Raw genomic sequence first — 18,414 nt, 5'->3', positions numbered from 1 at the left:
GGAACAATGAACAAATTATTGAAAATAAAACATGAAAATAACACATGAATCAGTCAAAAAAAATGCAAACTTCACTTAACAAAATTAGAATAAGCATTCACTAACCTTACTTAGACAACTAACAAATTCTAATAATATCATAGAAGTGCCATAAAATCAATAGGAAATATAAGGTAAACCACAAAAGATAAAGAAGAATGCTTCTCTATTAATGTGAAGATAAAATGAAATAAATACTTGAGAAAATTGATAAAAACAACCAAACAATAGAAACCAATTTGATGGGAAAAAATACTTTATACTTTTCAATCATTCAACAGTAAGTTGAATTAATGGATGAAAATGGTAGGAGATAGTAGTCACAAAGCTAATAAACATTTCAATTACATTTTTTTTGACTTATTGCTCTCCACATTACCATACGGTAAACATAAATCTACAGTCAAAAAAAATACTTTTGTCATTTTGTTATTTTTTTTTCTTCATTTTTTATTATAGATTATTATCAACGTTTTTTCTGATGAACCCTGTAAATCTAATTTAGTATTTTTTTCATTTGCTTTTTTCTGTATTCTGTTTTTCAATTATTTACAAAGCAGACATAAAATAGCTTTGTCGTTATTTTTATTTACTATGCATTTTTTAGTGTGTAATACGTGATACAGTTATATTCTTTCATGCTTGATGTTTGTTCTAGCATTTTTTTTTATCGTATCAAATGTATTTTTATATTTTTTCAAACATTTTTTATTACTCTTTTTACTATTCCCATGGTGTTGCTGTGTTTCGTAAAATATTCAACTTGCTTTTTAAGGTCATAAGTGAATGAATGAAAATAAAAATGAAATTTGCTTTTGTATCATCCAGTAGATCAAACAGTTCCACACCAATGGAAATGATGAAGTCATGATAGTAAAATGTTACTCCAAAGCATAGGGTGGATTCGCGATGAATTTGAAGAGCATACACAATAAAGAAGCTGTAAGAGAGCACTCCATCATACAGACCACATTTGAAAGCCATCACTTAATGGCTGTATACCACTGTCAAAGGTTGTCTTTTGAAAATTGGCACATAACTAATTCTATCCATAAATATAATATCAATAATAACAATGTACTACATGCCATACCTTTTTATATATTTCTAAAACTTTTTTGCTACCAACACCATCCATAACATTCTAGTGTTAGAATTGCCAGATCAGATTTTTTTATTCTCTTGACTTGGAGCATCATTACATCACATAATCATTGCAATATATACCAAAAAACATTGAAACTCATGAATAATGATTATGGATGACCCTCATTAAATGAAAATAGAATGTAATGATGCAAATGCAAACAATGCAAAGTACACAAGCACTCATCCAGAAATCAATTGACAATGAAACTGGAATAGAACAACGGAAATAAGTAGACTGACGAAGCAACAATTAAATCTAAAAAAACACATAGAACTAACATCATTGATGTTCTTGTACGTTTTCATCATGTCAACACTCAGTTTCCTCAGAGGAGCATCCTTAGCACACCTGAACTTCTGGTGGGATGGACTGCATGCTGATTCATTCTTCTTGTCAAAATCAAAACAATTTTGTGCAGGATCTGTTGCTGTGTTCATTGTTTTGACTATATAATGTTCATGTTCACTATGTGAATGATGATTTTTCTCAAAACTATTAAAACTTTGAGTAATGTCATTTTCATGGTTATTGTTACTTAAATTAGGATTTGAATTATTATTTGCAGCATGACCATCTAACTGTACAGAAGAAATAATATCAGTACTTTGATAGCAGTCAACCAAACTATGGTAGTCAGTATTATTAATCAAAACACTTTTATGTGGATTTTCATCAGAATTTATATCCACAATATTGTTATTATTGATGTCCAAATCATTCTCATAACAAGTAGAAGTGATATTGTGATGAGTGAAATGCTGATGATGTTGATAATGAGAGTTAAAACTCAAGCTTGGAACAATATTGACATTGATATCTGAAAGATTACAAGGAGATGATGATGCAGGTGATGGTGATTCGATCCTCTCCTCAGATTTGGTCATCACCATGATGACATACGTTGCCAATTTCTTTTTGATTATCCATGTAATTTTTCCTTTAATCCACCAATCAATCAATCAATGTGCACTAAGAGATGAGAATTAAGAATTTCACCTGTGGAATGAAAAATTAGCATACAACTATAACTTAATATAAGAAATACAAATAACTAATAACGAAAATTAAAGTAATAAGCAAACACATAAATACAGATTATTATTATATATGCCATGTATATCTATTATATTTACTCTAATATTTAGCATTTATTTATCTGCTAGTGATCTCTAAATAATAATTTTCTCTGAATTCTAAAATAAAAATCTGAATGGAATTTAATTATACAATCTTACAATGAGACTCATAATTAGTGGTGCATAAAAGTCTCACTCTGTTCAATTCAAAATAGAAGACAATAGATAAAATAGAGTGTGTAAAGTAAAGTAAATAAATAGTATTTTAAATTAAATTGGATTGAATATAAATGTAAAATGTCAATGTTAAACTAGAATAAAAAACAAGTTAAGATTTGTATACCATTTGTTCGTCTTGATGAGAGAAATTTTTCACTATTTGTATTTTATGATGAAGAGAATTAAAAATTTAGACTACAACTGTTCAGTCCAATGCTGATACAATTTGCAAAGTTGAATTAATTTACATTACAATTAGTAAATTAAAAATAAAAACTAAACTACTTCAATGGTAGATAGATAGTGGTTCAGTCCTATTCAATTCAATTCAATTCAATTACTAGATGAATAAGCAGTGTTGTTAGTGTTAGACTGTTAGTAGAGAAGACCGGGATGATGCAGTTGAATATAATTCAGAGTAGCAGACCCAAGACAAACGTTTGACACTGGAAACTCAATTAATATTTGTTACAATTGTTATTTGTTACATACAACAACATTGATTAACGACTATAATATAGTCACTATATATGGACTAGTAGCTAGATAGAAGACAGACGTTTTTGTTTTGATAGAACGCCTACCTACCTAAAATCCTATTCTAAAAACATATTCCTATTAGATTTACATTTAGTTTTAATAAAACAAACCCTTTATTACATTAAGCATCCAATTATTATTAAGTTGTTAGGCACCGACCAGCACCAACAAGTCTTGGATTTCAATTCAAGCAGGATTACTTATTTAAAATTTAATTTTTATCATATTTTAATTAAGTCCCAGCACAGACAATTCGTAGTTAACATGTAAACATAAAAACGTGAATAAAAAATAATCTCAAACGGAAGTTCGAATGAATTGAGATCCGACAGCAAGAGGTTAAACTCCCATCCGTGAAAACACGAAACGAAATGAAAACAGCATCGTTCGTGTTGTTTATTTTAATCGCGAACATCCGGAAACCCAAACAAAATGGCTGCTCGTAACCTTTAACATAACGAGGTCATAATTCTTCACTGCGATTGGTTGTTATATATAATTATTCTGATAAAACGATTTAATTGGCTGACGTGATTCAATGTTTACATTTGCTTTACATTCATTGGCTAATGTTAAATACTATTAGAATAAACGTAGATTTGAACTAATAAAACCTGGTGTCTGATGCACGGGACAAATTTACACACATTATGCATGTAAATGTAATTGTACATTAGCGTGCATGCAAATGTACATTCGTCTGCTTGTGTTTATTTATATACATTAAAATGTACATTTAAACGTATATCTATGTACTTGAAATTAGACATTTGTTTAGTAAGACGTGACGAAATTAATAGAAATGGATTGATTTGAATGTGCTATTTGAAACGCTGGACCGTTTGATTTTTATTTGTAAAACAATTATGAAGCATTTGTTGTTTGATGTTAAATTAATGAACTGACATTTAATACTGATTATTTTTCACTATACGTATACATCTTTAACAAAACGCTAATCAATTTTATGATGTAGCCACCAGACCAGACTAATCTATTGAAGACATGGATATAATTATATATTATTATATAAGATTAAAGATAATGAACCAAACTGCCACAAAAGATGTACTCATTAATCCTCTTAGCCCATCTTAGCCCTAACTTTTTTTCAACAAAATTGTGACATGTGGTGCATTTCGTTTATTAAACGTATTAAAACATACATTTATAATGTTATTAATATTAAACAAACGGTAAGCTCGCATCGTTTTACTTTACAGCATTCATTTTTATTTTACTGGCAACGTAGCGGAAGTCATTTCTCATTGGTTATTTCAAAACAAATGTTTTTATTTCTATGTAGTTAGCGCGGCTGATTGTGAATTTTGAATTAATCAAGTGAAATTATTTATTGAATGATAATTGAAAATGAGCGCAAACAACCTACCTGGATCTAGCAATAACAACAAAGCCGTTAAAAAAGAAAAAAATCAAAACATCCAAGTCGTCGTCAGATGTCGGTTAGTGCCGTTCCAGTTTTTTTTCATTTTAATTAATTTTATAATTTACTTAATTTTCCATTTGACTAATTTGCTTTTTCTTTCTTACTGAACAATTATTGAAAGAATAAAACGGTTGACCCCAACAAATAAAGAATTTTAAATCGTAAATGTTGTGTCCACTAATTGATAAACTCTTCCCTCAGACCATTAAATTCAAGCGAAAAAAAGTCAGGATCAGTAAATGTGGTTGAAGTGTTTCCGGAAAAAAGAGAAATTACAGTGAGGGAAAGGGCCATGCCGAATGCACCCACGAAAAGTTTCACATTTGATAGAGTGTTCAGTGCGAATTCAAAGCAAATTGAACTTTACAGATCGGTTGTGGTTCCAATACTCGAAGAGGTGCTCATGGGATACAACTGCACCATATTTGCGTCTGTTCTTTTTATTTTTTCCAATTATGATTATTTTTTTAATAATATCTGATAATATCATAATTATACATTGTATGAAATTGTAGCAGCTTAAATAAATATTGTAAGGATAATTTCATAAGGATATTTTAAATTAAATGACATCAATTTAAAAACTTTTGACCCGATATTTATTTTTAATTATTTTGTTAGGTAAATGTTTTTGACCACAAGCCAGTAATATTACAAAATTAATTAAGTAGGTGTCTAATAAGCGGGATTATTTGTAGTTGTGATGATAATAAATATTGTTTGCCCAGGTAGTAACATTGACCAGAAATTTCTTGTTAAGTTTTGTTTCTTTTATACTAAAACTTTGGTGTTAGCAAAACTGAAAAATATGCAGGCATCTTTTCAATTGTTAACCCTAATTATAAAAGCAACATAAACCTAAACTCATGATATTATAATAAAATTATAAACCTTTCATCTTTTTTGTTCAATTTCTTAAAATGTATATCAATGTGAAAAATAAATCCTCATTACAGTTATGGTCAGACGGGGACAGGGAAGACATTCACGATGGAAGGTGAAAGGTCAGAGGACACGTCAGTTTCATGGGAGGAAGATCCACTGGCCGGGGTAATCCCGAGAGTTATGAATCAACTCTTTTCCAGGCTTCAGATGCAGGTTGCTTTCCTTCTTCTTTCCTATGCTTCACTTTGATGCTGCTGGTATGATATCTTCGTGTTCTGTTTTGTTATGGCATCTTGATAGTGTATGTAAATGCAGGGTCTGGAGTTTACAGTGCGGGTATCATTTCTTGAGATCTACAATGAAGAGTTGATTGACCTGCTTGGCTCAGAATCGGTTGATGGGCCTCGACTGAAAATCTACGAAGACACGACTAAGAAAATGGTTACTTACATTCACCATCTGTATATCTATCCTTTTTTTTTATTTTTTGCATGAAAAGTATTCCACAAATTTAAATGAACATTCAGTTCATAGTTACATCATTTCTTTTTTTTCTATGGCTCATTTATTTTAATCGGTGAAAGTTATTGTGATTCTTCATACAAATTTTAATTCAACTTTTTTGGATATAATGAACGAATTTGTTGGACTGCTGATCTAGGGTGGTTGCATAATACAAGGCCTGGAGGAGGTCGTCGTCATGAACAAGGATGAAGTCTATCAGATTCTTCAGCAGGGAGCTGCTAAGAGACAAACCGCTGCCACTTTGATGAATGCCCATTCAAGGTTTGTCAGTTGGCCGATTGGTTGGTCGGTCAGCCGATTGTTTTGTTAGTTTGTTTTTTTTTTCTCCTTTTTGCTAATTTTCTATATATAGTTTTATTATCAGTTGTTTCAATTGTAAAATAATTTGTGATGAGAAATTACTTTCATGTTTTTGTAATAATACCTATTGACGTGATTGTGCTTGTTCAACCAGTCGATCACACACCTTGTTCATGGTGACAATTCACACGAAGGAGAGCACTGTGGAAGGGGAGGAACTTGTCAAAATTGGAAAGTTCAACTTGGTCTCTTATCTACTTCAATCACTTCAAACTTTTAATCACTTTTTTCAAAGTTTAATTATTTTAATTAATTATTAATTTTGTTGTATATTATTCTTTCATCTATGCGGTTTGAAATTATTCATTCTATTTCTCTGCCTAACTTCTTCCATATTTTTCTGCCTGACTTCTTCCATATTTCTCTGCCTAACTTCTTCTATATATGGTTACTAGTTTGTGTGATAGCATTTTCACATTCATTCACCAAAAATGTTTCAACAAAAAATACCATTAAACGAAAGGTTGATCTTGCGGGCAGTGAATGCATCGGTCGTTCAGGTGCACAAGATAAGAGGGCCAGAGAGGCGGGTTCCATCAACCAATCACTGCTCACTCTGGGTAGGGTCATCACTGCATTGGTCGAACACAAACCTCATGTGCCTTACAGGTCTCCTCTCATCGTTATATCACATGTTCAATCATGTTCTGCAATGTTATTCGTTCTATTATTTTATGTGTGATTATGTTCTCTGTGGCCGTTTCTTGGGTGTAAGTTGTTGTTTATACTTAATTTTGAAATTTGTTGCATATTCATACTCAGCAATAATAAATATTTATTTGAAACAGAGAAAGCAAGCTGACGAGATTGCTGCAAGATTCACTTGGTGGACGAACCAAAACTTCAATTATCGCAACTATATCTCCAGCTTCTAGTAACGTTGATGTACGCTCCAATTTGGCTTTCAAATAGTTCATTTGTTTCAAATTAGTCTATTATATTTCTTATTTGTTATTTATTGACATAGAAAAAATTTTCATTTTTGCTTTTTTTGAAAGTTGTGCCTAAATGAATTGAAACATATTCTCCCATCACAGTTTATTGTAATGAATTGATGATAATAAACCAGGAGACACTGAGCACGTTGGATTACGCATTCAGAGCTAAGAACATTACCAACAAGCCTGAAATCAACCAGAAATTAAGCAAAAAAGTTCTCATTAAGGTTAAAAATTACGTTTAATCAGAGTTATTCAATTTAATTTAAAGTTTAGGAGTAATAAATTTCACTATTGTGAGGATTCATCCATTGGTCTTCATTAAAATCTGTAAATGCTGTATTGTTGTACAATTTGTAAGGCTCATGCCACTCCCATCACCTCACTCACTCTCTCCCTAAAACATTCACCCAAATAAATTTTCCAGGAGTACACAGAAGAGATAGAAAGACTGAGGAAGGATCTGCAGGCTGCCAGGGATAAAAATGGATTTTTCATCTCAGAAGATAATCACACGTGAGTTAAAATCTGTTTATATAATTAATATATACATTTATTTGTTTTATCAGTTTTATGAATGAAAAGATTAATAAAATTCTTGTTGCAACTTTGGTTAAGCAAGTTAGTGAGTTATTAGCATATTCTTATGCTAACAATCTGACAATCAGTATAACAACACAACGGCCGATAAATTAATGACGCCAACTAACCTAATTACACAGCAACCAATGGAAAAACTCCTGAAACAACAAACAATTCATTAACACAACTACCAATGATATAACAATTAAAATGAAAAGTGTTTAAATAACACAACAACCGACGAAACAACAGACACATGGTGAACACGATCCAACAGCAGAAAGATACCATAAAAGACTTGGAAGATAGGATGCTTGCTCTCATGCAGGAAGTTGAAAAGGTTAGCACGTTTCTGTTGGTCTATCCTATCTCTGAATGGATTTTGCTGTAGATCAGTTATGATATGATGGCTCATTGTTTGCGTCGCAAGTTATCTTTAAAGTTAGCATTACAAACGTTCATTCATGCAACACAGCTCGTCTCAACAACAGAAGAAACTACCACCGACGTCAGAGGCTTCCATAAGAAGTTGGACAGAAAAATTAACGTGGAGAAAATGAACAAAACTGTCCATGAGAATTTCAAAGGCCGTTTCAATGAATGGATGATTTGCATGAGGTCTGACCTTCACAACTTTGTCAATCAGCAAATGACCTTCAACTCTACGCTCAATCAGTTTTTAGGTTGCTCAATTTATTCATTTTTATTACAAGAAACAATTTTTTTAAATATGTTATAAAATAATGACTATCAATAATCCGATAATTAACCTGATTTGTTCTTTAGTCACATTATTTTGATCTCAATTTGACATAGTTATGTAAACAATTGATGAACGTATAAAAACCTCACAAACAGGCACAACATTGAAGAGTCAAACGGATGAATTGACTTTGATATCAAACGACCTTGCTTGCAAGTTTGTTGATGTAGCAGGTGAGCATTTAAAGCAATCGTTGCAGCAACAAGAACAACACAACAACACGTTGAATGTGTCTCTCAAACAGTTTGTTGATTCAACCTCATCACTATCAGTTAGTCTGTTCACTTTATTGTGAATTTTATAAATCAGTCTCATCTTTAACTGATCACAGTTTTGTTGCGCGTAATTTTTCAATGCATCCCACGATGTATGTCTTGCAGTTAATTACAATTATGCAATATATATGCGATCTAAATGATATGATCTGACAAAAACCACCAAGGACTCTGAATCGTGTGCTATTGGTCAACTCCAACTGAACACCAGCAATTTTATATCCATGATTGCCAATGTGTTAACGAATGTTGTTCAGTCGATTCAATCAACGGCTAACATGATCATCAAACAGGTTTCTTTGGGTTTACCTTTTTTCTAAAGAAACGTTCGGTGCATTTTAAAGTTATAAAATTGTTGTGAATTGAAAAAATCATTTCTGAATTTTAAATTGTCTAGTTTCGAACATTTGCTGTTTCAGTTGAACTGCTTCTCTGCATTGTTCTAAATTGAGTTATCCGACCATATTTTTAATTTTTGAAATAAATTTGCTTGTTCCTGTTTAAATGAATTCTCATTAACAAAGTTATGTTGTCACAATGTGGATGGTGCTTAAGCTTTTTAAATTAACAAATGATGTCTGATGATCATTGAAGCATGTCGTCATACATACTCTCCTATCAGACTGAAAACAATGAAAGAAGATTGAATGAGTTTGTCTGCAAGCAAATACAGAGTCTGAACGAGGAGCATGTGAGAATGCACGAATTCTTGGCTGTAAGTCGCTCTTGCCAAGGCTTGCAACATAATTTTTTTGCATTGAAATAAATTTAAAAATATTCGTTGATGAATCAATTAATTAATATGCTTTTTCAGTTCAATTCACTGTTTGGTTTTAATGAAACATTTACCGTGTTGATAGTTTTGATTGGAACATTTTTTTAACATGCTAATTGTCACATGTGATACATAATCTACTATTGCTCTATTACCTATGGAGAAACGTTTCAATTTTTTCATTTATTTATTTGTAGTCATATGATGATAGGATTGATGACATCAAATCATCCATCACCAAACACAAAGAAGGGATGAAGTCTCACAGAACTGTTAGTTCTTTATTTATAACATATATATAAATATTGAGATGACAAAAGTTTTTGATGAATTTTCTTCAATTTATTCTGCCTCTATCTGTTTTTCTTGATTACATCTTTTAATGTCGAACAGGAAAAACTGAATGAAATGATGGACAAGATGATGTCGATGCTAAATGACTTTGTACAGAAGCAAAATGATGATGACTGTGAAATGAGTGAACAAGTGATAACAAAAACAGAGGAAATAAAACTTATGACCCACAATCATAATGAACAGGCAATGAGGTCATTATTTTGTTCATTGTTTCTTTTCTCCATTCTCTACCAAATAGCCAACAAAACTTCACATTTATAAATTTTGATCTAGTATATATATATATATATATATATATATATATATATATATTCTGCATAAATTTACACTTTTTTTGCACTGATTGAAAATTTTATTGTTCTGATTCATTTTAACTCTGAATTGTTATAATAATTTTGTTTGATATATTTTTCACCACTCTATTTTAATTTTTAAATTTTGACACAAATTTTATATTAAATCCTCCATGTAGTTTCCTCGCAAGATTCTCAGATGCCATAAAATTGGAGAACAATGAGATGACATCTTCCATGCAGAATGATCTGCTGTGCACTACCGGACAGTTGTCAAACATCACTACAGCTCTTGATCAGCAGCAACAACTTCAACAACACTTGACTGAAACTAATTCGTTCTGTTCTCAAACCCAACACGTTTGGAAGCTTCTTCATTTAACTAAGAATGATCTCGTTTCTTATATTATTTTTCCAATAATTTTTTTAGACATTCATTCCATTACATTTATTGATATAAAGTAATGCACTCAACAGAGATGGCAAGATGTGAAAGAATTAGCTGATAAACAATCACAGCGTCAGAATGAAGCACTGCTAGCAACGCTCAACAGTAACAAAAATTCTTATCAGGTATGCTTCTCCATTTACCACGTGAACATATTCAAATAGCGTTTATCTAAAAGTCATTTATCAGTTTTATTTAAATAATTTTAATGATTTTCTCGTTCTTATGTGCAACATCTGTGCTTTATAAAATTGACAATTGACGCACAGTTGATTTTTTGTATATTAGATGTGTATTTATTTGGAGGCTTCATGTTTTTTTAATAGTTTTCAGAACTATCTTTTCAGTATTTTCAAAAAATCCAATGTCTATCTTGTTAGAAATTAATGAAGCAGTTGGAAGAGAATGCAAATGAGGTAAGAAGCAAGCAATCAGATTGGATGAGCACATTGAGAGGATCATTTGAGACTCAACAACAAGATCTCCTCGGCAGAACTGATATCCTGTCTTCGTGGACATCTGAGGTTGAACGACAATATGCTGAGCAACTTAATTCTGTTCAAGCATATGTTGACAAAGAAATATTAGACGATGTTTCCACAGGTTTTTTGAACGTTTCAATATTGACCATATGTATTCTGTACTCTACAGATATAGATGATTCTATAATTTTAGTAGTTGTTATGCATGACTTTTCATACACCACCAGTTTGCAAGTTAAACTTTGTTTAGTTTTGTTTTCAAGTGCTTCTTAGACCTAAAATATTTATAAAATCATTAAGAAACCTTAGGCTCTTAGTCTTATTTATAAATGGTTAAACTTCATTTTCTCGTGAGGAGGATAAATATATTCTTATTTACCTCATCTGGACAGGCACAACACCTCACAGGAAGAGCTACAGCCATGCGGATGCACTTGTCAGACGCTTCTATCCTGGAGGTGAATTTGCCGACTTGAAATTGAAGTTAAGCGCCACGGAATCTCAAGAATCTTCTAGGTCTGATAGAAGTGATGACATCATGAGCAGTAACAACAATCTGAACCTAATCGGAAGCCGGGGTAGTGGAAACAGCATTGCGGACAGTGAAGATATGGACGACGATAAGAGTGTGGCGGGATCTCTTAATGAGGATTCACTGGAAAGCAATACTAATAACAACGTTAATGCCAACGTTAGTTAGGCTTCGTGTGCTTTAAATTTTAATGAGATTTTTTCAGTTGGGTTTTAATCATAGAACTTTTTCGTTACAAATTTTGAATGAGATAATAATTTGCTTAGGTACGTGAGAAGGAGAACATTATGCCCCCTCCATCCTCCAATGTCATCAAAGATTCAAAAATTCGAGGAAACACTCCAAAAGGGTTGAAACATTCAAATTTCAAGAGTAAAATTGCAAAACTGTCTTGATTTTTATTCTGTTTTTACGTTGCCCGTTCATTGTTTTAAATGCTGTAAAAATGCTAATCACGAAAATGTGTATATACTCAGAAGAAATTGGTGATTTTGAATTGTTGATAAACTACTAAGGTTGATTTGAATAATGAAAAAGAAAAAACTACCAATGGTTCTCTGTGATTCGTTAATAGGCTTTTGTATGCGAGATTTTAATATAGTAATGTGTTTCATATTTATGCGTATGTAAGTGTTTGTAACCTTGGTTTAAATATATAATATGTATTGTTTCAAAGGTCTTGAATTTCGTAGTACCTATAATTGCAATAGATTTTTTACCAGCAACTTTTCCATAAACAGGGAGCTAACGGAAGCATATAAGTTATTACATAATACGTCATTCTTTAATTATACGGGACCAATGTGTTGTTGGTTGGTATTTCTTTACGTACGTTAAACTTATAAAGAAGAATATGATAAAGAAATTCCTGTTTAAAATTTCGTAGTTCTGAATGCAAATTTTTTTTGTTAAATGTAAAAATGCCTGTCACAATTCTGCTGGATCATTTACAGCTATCTCGCAATGAAAATCACAGCATGTTCAGCGATCGTCAACTTCCAATTTAACTTTTCGATTTTTCTAACTGTTGATTGTAAATCATTTTCAAGTTTTTTTTTTGTTTATTTTATGTATGATAGAACAGAATAGCTTTTTTCGGTATTTCTATACCGTCTTCGGTGTTCAAATTGATATGTTGTGTTTGTGCCCAGATGCTCAAAGAAATTTTTTCTTCATAGTTTATTCTATGTATTACCTTGAAATTATTTACTGTCTTTATATGGTGACGATTATCTCCTGAGAAATTCATTTTTAAATTAGATTGTCTATTGATTTCGCCACACAATTTTGCAAAATAAAAAGTATGGTCGATTGTTTGTTTTCTTATGGAAATTCAGCCCAAAATTGAAATTGTTCACGAAAATATCTCCTTATCTCCAATGAGTTTACTAAAGCGGATCGCAGCGGTTAGCTCTAGTTTTGGGCTCCCTATGGCTCCATTTTTGTAATTTCTTCCTTTTCTATATTTTATTATGAATGTTATTAAATTATTGTTATAATATATAATTATATGTATAATATATCGAAGCTATAGATAATGCCATCTTGCGTTATTTATCAATCAATATTTTAGTTTGTTTTTTTGTAATTAATTAGTTAATTTATTTTATTTTAATTAAAATTTTAATTTTGTTACTTGTTTTAGAGATTTAGTTTAGTTTAGTTTGTTAATAAGTGTAAATATTTGACAAAACTATTGCTTTTTTAGACTTACCAGCACTGGTTGGATAAATGTGTCCCCCATGTAACTCTAAGATGGTGTTTTTGGCTGATCTATTTTGCTATCTATATGATTAGAGCTATACTTCTTGAGGTTAGAAAATTTTGGTTGGAAATTTTAATTTATTTTTTTAATTTTACATATTTTGTTATATAATATTGTATATTATAAAGAGTTGCAGCTTAATTTTTCACGATAACATGAATATAACAACCTTAACTTTTAAACAAACCTAACTTATAACTTATGTTTTACACCACAGGGATGGTATATTGTAACATATGCATTAGGAATTTACTTGTTGAATATATTCATTGCATTTTTAACTCCAAAAATTGATCCGGCTCAAAATTTTGGAGCTGATGGTAACTGTTATTTGATTATTTATTGTTTATTGGCATCACTTTAAAATCAAGTTTTGCATTAGCAATTAAATTATTTTCTTGCTGTAAATTAAAGTTAGCAAGCTCCTCTTTATTTAATAACATTTCTGATTGTTTGAGACTGTATTGTCTTAACATTATTTTTAATTTGAGCAGAGGATGAAGGTGAGCTACCTACAAAAGCAAATGAGGAGTTTAGACCATTCATTAGAAGGCTTCCCGAATTTAAATTTTGGTTTGTAATTAAAATTATAAATATTTAGTTTTTAATTTAATTTTGGTTCTTTTCTCTGTTCCATCACTTATAATTTGGAGGTGTTTTAATTATTGCAGGTATAGCGCCACAAAGGCAGTTTCAATTGGTTTGTTTTGTACATTTTTTGACATATTCAACATACCTGTTTTCTGGCCGATACTTGTAATGTATTTCATTTTGCTATTCCTTCTCACCATGAAGAGACAAATTTTGGTTGGTTTTTTAAATTTATTTTTGTTAAATGTGTTAACGTATCAATTGTTTTTTATATCCTAAAATTATTCCTTCTATTTGTGGTTATTAAATTACTATAAAAAAAATTTTTAATTATGTCTCATTTACGTTTTTTCACTTTGATAATTTCATTTGTTATGGTAATCTCAGATAAATTACAAATTTTAATAATTTTCTTAGCACATGATCAAGTACAAATATATACCATTTTCATTTGGGAAAATCCGATACAAGGGAAAGGATGAGAAATCTGCTACTAATTCAGAAAGCTTATGATTTCATTTTTTCTATGATCATTAACAAAGCTTTTCATTAATTTTCTTGTTAGTCTAACTACTAATTTATTTTTTACTCAATTGTGGATCACCGTTTGCATCGACAGGCTGAATCAAATATGTTGTAATGTAATCAGTTTAGCTGCACGGAATTTAGCATTTTATTGTTCCAAAAATCAAATAAAATTTTGTTAATTGATCTTATATGGGAAGATTTTTTATGTCACTAGGTCTTAATTTTTGTTTTGGCCCAACATTCTTGGTTCTTCTTATAATAGGTATAGCTGGTTTACTGTTAATAAAAATGTTTGAAACTGTGTTATGAAGTTGATGAGTCAATCTTGACATCAATTAAGTGTTCGGCCCGACGTGCCTCGTTCATTGATTTCGAATTTATAATCCACTCGCTATTGTTTCTTGACACAAAAATTTAATTAAGTGACTATGCTGTTGTGATAGTGACGTGTCGAGCGATTAATGATTTATCAAAGTGCCTAATCGGCAAATACTGCTTGCTTGAAGTTGATATTGCTAGTCTTCCGAATGAGTTTGTATATCTTATTTTTTCATTTTCAACCATCTAAAATTATATGATCAAAATTACATTTCAGTCAGCAATGGTTGACGTTGGTTTCCCATGTTAAATTAACAAACCAGACCTGTGGTCAATCAAGCTCTCAGTTCAGAATTTGTCTTTGAGTCTTCTCTTGCTGCTCAGAAAGCAGCACTCAAATGCAAACCAAAAAATAATGTCACCTGGTCTTGGTCCCAACTTTTACTTACTCGCCTTACTGTTACTCGTGACTACCTTTCATTTAATTTTAATATTTAAATAATTAAAACATAGGAACAATTTTTCATACATTATAAATAAAACTTAGAAAACAAGTATTTGAGTATTGAAATAATAGGCAAATTTGTTTTTAAATCTTGTTTTGTATAAAAAACAAGTGTGATATGATTTTAATTAAAAGGGATTATTAAAAATTATAAACATCATTTATTAACTAATAAAATTAGTTAATATTTCTTTTTTCTTGCTTTTAGAGTATATTATGGCTTAGAGTGCTATTTTCATGAATAAACTAGAGTATTTTTTATAGTTGATAAATGCATACAAACCACTTAAATGTAGCCAAGGCATTCATGCTCAATAATGCTTAAGCATATGATGAGAGGTTTAATCTCATTCTCTCATACTCATTGTAATCAAACTTTGTTGTATTAAATTAATCTGTTTGTTACTTGACTCTTTAAACATTAAGCCAACAGTCATTTGAGTTTTTTATTTAATTGTTCCCTAAACATGAAAACCTAATAAGAACTCTAAAAATTTAAGGTTGAAAATTAAATTAGGTAGTTTTAACATGGAAATGGCAGTTATTTAAAATTCAGGCATCTGAATACTGCTGCAAAAATAACAGTTTTGTAGTTTTACAATGTTTCATAGACTATAAACTAAGCAAATTTAGCTTTTTAGAACTAATCATTCATTCGTTCTCAATGCCCATCCTCCTACCATTAGCATGGTTGGAGGTTGATAAAGCAGCAAGTATGGAAAACCGTTTGAGATAATTAGCTACACAAATTTCAATGTTGTATTTATTTAATACCTGATTGTTATTTTTTTATGAACAGTGAAAATGAAACTTTTCATATGTATCGCCTTCTGTATTTTTGCCCAAACATTTATTGCCTTTGCAAGACCTATGCCAAAGTCTGAAGAGGATGATTATGATGAAGATGTTAGAACTGTTATCCAAATTTTATTCATTTGATAATTCAATTTTCTTTTGCATCACATATCATATTATAATTATTTTTTAAAATCATTCATGGCCAACATTCATTTGTGTAATTAACTTATTCACTTAGTATAAATTTACAATGAAGTTTTTATCTAAGTAAATTAGTAACATTCAAGTAAACATCATAGGCGATTCAGACTGCAAAATTTATTGAAAGATGATGTGTTTGTCCTTCAAGAGAGGTTGCATAATTTCTAACAATGTAATTTAATGTTAGGTGAGGCAGCTATCCTACAAGAAGTATCTAAAAGAAGTTATGACAGTTCTTATGACTGATGATCAATTCAAGCAAAAAATTTTACTAGAAGGCAAGAGTTTGGAAGACAAGGTATTATTTTTATGTTTTTTTTATTTTTTCTTTTATAATATAAACATCGATGATGAATTTTTGTAACTTATTTAAATATATATAATCAAATATACTTTAATTATTTATATGTACACTATTTGTTAACAAAAACCAAGGTAGCAGATTTCTCGTACAATTTAGAATTGTTGTCTCTTGGCATTCGCAGCCAACTGGATGAAGTAAAAAGAAAAGAATTGGATAGATTAAAAATACTCATGAAGTTAAAATCTATCGTGTACCAAAGTATCACTCTAATTTGCTTTCTCTCATTAAATTAAAAAAAGTTGTGTAGATGTTCTCACATAATTGATATGCAAACAATATTTTTATTATTTTTGTCACCTTCCCACTGAAAAACTTTTATAATGTTTTTGTTTTTTTAATTTAGCTATCACGTATCATTATTCGGTAAAGTTGGAGATTCGTCCTAGGTGTTAGATGCATATGCCCCAAGCCCCAACCATAACGCAACATATTTTTTGTTATTGTAATTGTGGTCGTGTTTTATTTAAATGGTCAAAGAAATGGTTTCGGTTGTTGTAAGTTTAGTAAAAATTCCTGCAAAAGTTTTACCCAGAGGACGAATCTCAGATTTTACCTCGTTATTCTATTGTCAGATGTCAAACAAAACGATGGATTTATAATCCATTTCAGTTGAAATCATATTTATATGCTCTACAAATCTTGGTTAAATAACTTTAGATATCAGACGTCTACTTCATGAAAGTTTATAGCATGCTGAATTATTTTTCTTGTTCAAAATCAATTCATAAAACTGGCATGATATAAAGTCAGTTGTCATGAAATTTTATAAAATTTATCTAAAAAGAGGATATATAAAATTCAATATATCTTTCGATGTTGCGCTAATTGTTGAAGAGATGGCAGGAGCTGTAGTGGACAATGAAAACATTTTACCCCTTATCCCCGAGCATGAGAAGTCGTCCTTTGAACATCTCGACTTCAAGAATCATGAAACGTTCAATAGATTGGACCTGGAAAAACTTATTAAGCAGGTAGATGGCATACATGATTGATTGACTGACTGCCTGGTTTGGTTGTTTCATCAAGTCACTTCAACGTGCTTCTTTGTTTAATTAAGGATAACCATCTTTCACATGTCCATTGTTTGAATGTCTGTACAGGTTCGTTATTTTGTATCTTTTTCTATGTTTTCTTCATCAAGCAAAACTATTACATAACCTGAGAACATGATTCACACCACCAAAGACAGCCCAGGACCTACGTGATATAGACAGGAAACGTCAGCAAGCTTTCAAGACGTACGAGATGGAGAAGGAACTGGACAAAAGAGAGAAGTTGTCTAAAATGGATGAGGGCGTGAGAATCATCGAGGAGACCAAGTACATCGAATTGGATGAAAGGCACAACAACCATTCAAAGCTGAACCATCCTGTTAGTCGCACGATGACAGCATAAAAGTTTTATATTAGTGCAATAATTTTTTGGAAATTTTCTATAGAAGTTGTAATCATTGGGAGCCAATTGTTCAATTGCTTTTTATTTCACATTAGTTTCAATCAAAAAGTATTTTTCATCTCTTTTATATTGATTGTTGAGTGAATGAATGAATGAATTTAATGAGGCATTGATTGAGAAAATAATTTATCTTAAGTGCGTCTCGTTATTATTTTGAAACGATTCGGTACGATACCGACTTTTTGCCTCGAATGAAACGAGAC

General features: G+C 30.9%; 2 protein-coding genes across 2 annotated transcripts; both read left to right on the top strand.

The window, feature by feature from the left end:
* Positions 1-4,395: 4,395 nt before the first annotated feature.
* On the top strand, positions 4,396-7,424 carry HELRODRAFT_68075 (hypothetical protein; the record flags this gene model as incomplete). The annotated part of the gene is made up of 9 exons (XM_009026935.1): positions 4,396-4,487; positions 4,673-4,900; positions 5,428-5,569; positions 5,672-5,797; positions 6,018-6,142; positions 6,336-6,426; positions 6,705-6,850; positions 7,030-7,126; positions 7,311-7,424. 9 exons carry the CDS (start codon positions 4,396-4,398, stop codon positions 7,422-7,424), a joined length of 1,161 nt encoding a protein of 386 aa, XP_009025183.1.
* Positions 7,425-13,397: 5,973 nt separating this feature from the next.
* HELRODRAFT_67857 (hypothetical protein) lies at positions 13,398-14,555 on the top strand (the record flags this gene model as incomplete). The annotated part of the gene is made up of 5 exons (XM_009026898.1): positions 13,398-13,499; positions 13,669-13,777; positions 13,955-14,024; positions 14,123-14,258; positions 14,460-14,555. Coding segments are annotated over 5 exons (513 nt in total), but the record flags the coding sequence as incomplete, so codon positions are not given.
* Positions 14,556-18,414: the final 3,859 nt, after the last annotated feature.

This window comes from Helobdella robusta (genome assembly GCF_000326865.2).
Source record: "Helobdella robusta unplaced genomic scaffold HELROscaffold_5, whole genome shotgun sequence".
Lineage (NCBI taxonomy): Eukaryota > Metazoa > Annelida > Clitellata > Rhynchobdellida > Glossiphoniidae > Helobdella > Helobdella robusta.
Note: the sequence above shows the minus strand (reverse complement) of the source record. Positions and strands in the feature narration are given on the sequence as shown.